The following is a 4,587-nucleotide window of genomic DNA, read 5'->3' as shown; positions in this document are numbered from 1 at the left end:
AAATGTCACAGTCAGTGTTGGTGCTACTTTACCTGGAAGCCTTTGGGCAATTTGAGCCTTGTCTTTGCTACTCTTTTGCAGATGGTGTGGAAATGTAAAGAACTTAATCACAAGTTTGGTCAATATCCATTGTTTCAGCAGTGATTGAATCATCAGTGTTGGATTTCCCAGCTCTTGAAGCTGATTCAGAAGTAGGCCTTTTACATAATTCACCAGTAAGTTAAAGAATGGAGATTGATGTGGATATCCTGAAGGGCTCCCTCTTAAAGAAGCAAACCCAGATAAAAAATACAAGTAAACAACTTTAAAGTTGGGATAAACTATGTTCTTGCTCAAGTAAATCTTTCAACGAGTGGGTATTTCTCCCCACCCATAAGAAACAGGCACCTTTATGTGTAATTCACTCTGTTGTAACTCCAGTCTCTAAAGCAAATCACATGAATCACAGCCCAGAAATGCCTGTTTGTGTCCCAGCAATGGAAATCTGTGTGCATGTGCGTATTTATATGGATATCTAGGATCACGAGATGAATCCTGGAATTCCAGAGTGGTTTGGGCTGGAAGGGACCTTAAAGCTCATCGAGCTCCAACCCCTGCCACGGGCAGGGACCCCTTCCACTGGAGCAGCTTGCTCCAAGCCCCTGTGTCCAGCCTGGCCTTGAACACTGCCAGGGATGGGGCAGCCACAGCTTCTCTGGGCACCCTGTGCCAGCGCCTCAGCACCCTCACAGGGAAGAGCTTCTGCCTCAGAGCTCATCTCAGTCTCCCCTCGGGCAGGTTAAAGCCTGTCCCCTTGGCCTGTCCCTACAGGCCTTGGTCCAAAGCCCCTCTCCAAGGAGAAGGATCCATGCAGGAAGACCAGCTTTATTTCAATTTGGTTTGGTTTAGTTTAGTTTTCAGTTTAGTTTTTATTTATTTTAATATTTCATATTATTTTATTTCAATTTATTATTCTAGTCTATTCTTTATTTTAGCTAAGTTAATTTATTTTAATGTACATTTTTGTTTGCTTTTTATGTTTAATTTTAAAGTTATATTTTATTTGTATTATTTTTAATTCTTAATCATTTTATTTTTTTATTCCATTTTTTAATTTATTTTATATTTTATTTTCATATTCCTCTGTCATCCATCTATGCACCCCCCCCATGCACACACATATATGTATGACAGAGTAATATAATAATAATTGCACTTCTCCCAAAGGAAGTTCTGCAAAACACTTCTCAGCCAAAGCACCTCGGAGGTCTCAGTGGATTAGAGAGAAGGGTTATAAAGCAATTACACCATCAGGGGGGACAGAGAGAGCATATAAGTGTCCTCGTCATCTGTCGTAACTTAGTGTGAAGCAAGGAAGAAGAACCAAGCTGTCACTGGTAAGGACAAGGGGACATCCAGATTTGTTTTATTGCTGGAGCTAGGAGGTAGTTTATAATTTTAAGGGGCTATATAGTATCATAGAATCCCGGAATTGTTTGTGTTGGAAGGGTGCTTAAAGCTCATCCAGTTCTAACCCCTGCCAAGAGCAGGGACCCCTTCCACTGGAGCAGCTTGCTCCAAGCCCCTGTGTCCAACCTGGCCCTGAACACTGCCAGGGATGGGGCAGCCACAGCTTCTCTGGGCACCCTGTGCCAGTGTCTCCTTGTGCAATACAATGCATAATTCCTTGCAGGAAGCAGGATAGCAGGAGAATGGTTTCATCCTTTAGAGATGAGGGAGAGGAATTTGATTGTTCTGGTTTGTATCTTTATTAGACAGACCATGAGGAACTGTTTATTTCATGGCAGAGCAAGAGAACACCAGAAGAAGGAAGATCACAGAGCACGTGGATTTTGTGAAGGGTGTTGAACCAGTTATAATGGTTTGGTTATTTTTTAATAGCAGTAGATAGCAGCTAAAATACCAGTTATAATAAATCCTTTATCACTGCAATGCCGGTGATCCCACCCTGATTAATTCTGTCATGCTGCAGGTTGTACATAGAGCTAAACCCCATGTGCTTCTTCCATAGGGATAAATGGTTTATCTGATTTTCCTTTCTGAATATAAGCCAGGCTCTTTGATACCAGTTTTACAGTGACTGCTGATGGGAAAGCTGTGCTCATTGCACTGCAGAGATTTGCTGACAGTGACGCACACCCCATGAGCAGCACAGTGCTTTCCATGATCTTAGGCTAATATTGATCTGCTATTCCCAACAGTTTTCCTGTCTTTTTTCTTGGTCTCTTCCAAGTGTTTATGTTACAGTGGTTCCTTGTGGACCCCTGTGGAGGCTGCTCCATATCCCTCCCTGATTCTGTGATTAAAAGGCAGGATGCCATGGTGTATTTTCATAGAACTCTTAAATATGGATTTTAGAAAGAGGAGGTGTAGGAAAAGTTGATAAAAAGGAAAAGATTTGTTGTGCCATTTTTTGGTTTTACTGGTTTCTTTTCTCCCTCATGATGGCACTTCACCATTTCTATATACCAAATAGAAGAATAACCCTGAAATAGCAAAACAGATGAAAAGTTACTGAAGAATAAATGGGGTTTTCCTGTTTCATCTACAGTGTGCAAGCAAAATCACCTTTAAGGAAAACCTCTATGGGGAAGGCTTCCTAAGATGCCAAACGTTCTATTCTTCTTCAAAGGTTGGATTTGATGATCTGAAAGGTCTTTTCCAACTCAGTTGATTCTATGATTCTAAGTCCTAGAATTACAGAATCACAGACTGGTTTGGGTTGGAAAGCACCTGAAGTTCAGCTAGTTCCAACCTCTCAGGCTTGGGCAGGGACATCTCACACTAGACCATGTCACCTCTAAAAAGACATGGTCTAGTGTGAGATTTTCATTATTGATGTCAGTAATTCTTTACAGGAAGCACTGAACCCCTTCTTTTACACTTTCTTTGTTAGAACTTGGGAGGGTTACCCTGGAGTGTGATATATACCATGAGTATACATCAGGGAGATGTGTTTTAGAATGAATGGAATAGGAAACACTTGGCAGAGTGACTGCTACCAGAATAAAACATTCATTGCTTTGCTAAACTGTTTTTTGATGAATGTTGATGCAAATGAAGCAGATCTCTGATAAGGAGAGGGTTTACCATCCAAACCCTGGGGATTGATGGGCTTTTTAGGTGCTGAGTGTCTCCATTAACTGTTTATTATGGCTCTATGAATACAGCTTACAGTGCTTTAGGAGAAGATGGCTGAGGAAAACCAAAGCAAGCAAGTGACAGAGCTGACTCTTGTCGGACTGATGGACAACCCGCAACTGCAAGCGCCTTTGTTCATCCTGTTCCTCCTCATTTACTTCATCATGCTGGTGGGGAACCTGGGCATGGTTGTGCTCATCAGGAGCAGCGCTCAGCTGCAGACCCCCATGTACTTTTTCCTTAGCAACTTATCTCTCCTCGATGCTTGCTACTCATCGGTGGTGGCACCGAGGATGTTAATGAACCTTCTGATGGAGAAGCAAACAATCTCTGTCATTGGCTGCGCAACCCAGCTTTACTTCTTCATAGCCTTTGGCACCACCGAGTGCTTCCTCCTGGCTGTGATGGCGTACGACCGCTACATGGCCATCTGCAAGCCTTTGCTGTACTCGGCCATCATGTCCCACCGGCTCTGCATGCTGCTGGTGGCCAGTTCCTATGTGCTTGGCCTGCTGAACTCCTGGGTGCACACAGAGTTTGCCTTCAGCCTACCTTTATGCCAGCCAGCCAAGGTCAACCACTTCTACTGTGAAATCACGCCTGTTCTGGCCCTCTCCTGCTCTGACACACGTGTCAATAGGTGTCTTATATTTGTCCTTGGTGGGCTGGTGGAGATGGTGACCATCTTGGCCGTCCTGGTCTCCTATGCCTTCATCCTCGCTGCTGTCTCGAGGATCAGCTCTGCTCGGGGCCAGTACAAAGCCTTCTCCACGTGCACCTCTCACCTGGCTGGAGTCACCATCTTCCACGGGTCCATCCTCGCCCTGAACTTCCGACCAGGGTCTGGCAGCAGCCTGAGCACGGATAAGGTCTTTGCTGTGTTCTACTCGCTGGTGGTGCCCATGCTGAACCCCCTGATCTACAGCCTCAGGAACAGGGAGGTGAAGAACGCCCTGAGGGACTTTGTCAGCTGGAAGTAGCTTTGGCAGGATGTTTAGCTGCTGGTTTTGTGACAAAGGTCTCCAGAGCTTCAGTTGACACCAAGGACTTTTGTTTCCCCACCCTATTCCTTCACCTTAAAGATCTGGTTTGGAACCATTTCCAAGTCTGTCTTTCTTCCTATGACTGGCTTGTTGTCCTGGGTTCAGCAGTAGCAGTCATGTTTTTTTTTTGGTTTTTTTTTTTTTTTTCCTTTGTGCTAGCTGGTGCAGTGCTGTGTTTTGAGGTCCAGCCTGAGAACAGTGTTGGTGAAGTCGATGTTTTCAGTTGTTGCTAAGTGATGTTTACCCTGACCAAGGACTTTGTGAGGCTCATGCTCTGCCAGGGAGGAGGGGAAGCCGGGAGGAAGCAGAGATGGGGCGCCTGACTCGGGCTAGCCAGGGAGGTATTCCATACCACAGCACGTCATGCCCGGGGTGGGGGGTGACTGGGAGTTACCCAGAAGGA

At 44.8% G+C, this 4,587-nt stretch overlaps 1 protein-coding gene across 1 annotated transcript; it reads left to right on the top strand.

Moving 5' to 3' along the window:
* Positions 1–3,191: 3,191 nt before the first annotated feature.
* On the top strand, positions 3,192–4,121 carry LOC133282267 (olfactory receptor 5AR1-like). Its single transcript, XM_061478308.1, has one exon. It carries the CDS (start codon positions 3,192–3,194, stop codon positions 4,119–4,121), a length of 930 nt encoding a protein of 309 aa, XP_061334292.1.
* Positions 4,122–4,587: the final 466 nt, after the last annotated feature.

The sequence above is a fragment of the Pezoporus flaviventris genome, unplaced genomic scaffold (genome assembly GCF_033815535.1).
Source record: "Pezoporus flaviventris isolate CSIRO_AGI_PZ_B2104156 unplaced genomic scaffold, CSIRO_AGI_Pfla_v1 ptg000116l, whole genome shotgun sequence".
Lineage (NCBI taxonomy): Eukaryota > Metazoa > Chordata > Aves > Psittaciformes > Psittacidae > Pezoporus > Pezoporus flaviventris.
The sequence above is the reverse complement of the archived record's forward strand: the minus strand, read 5'-3'. Positions and strand labels throughout refer to the sequence as shown.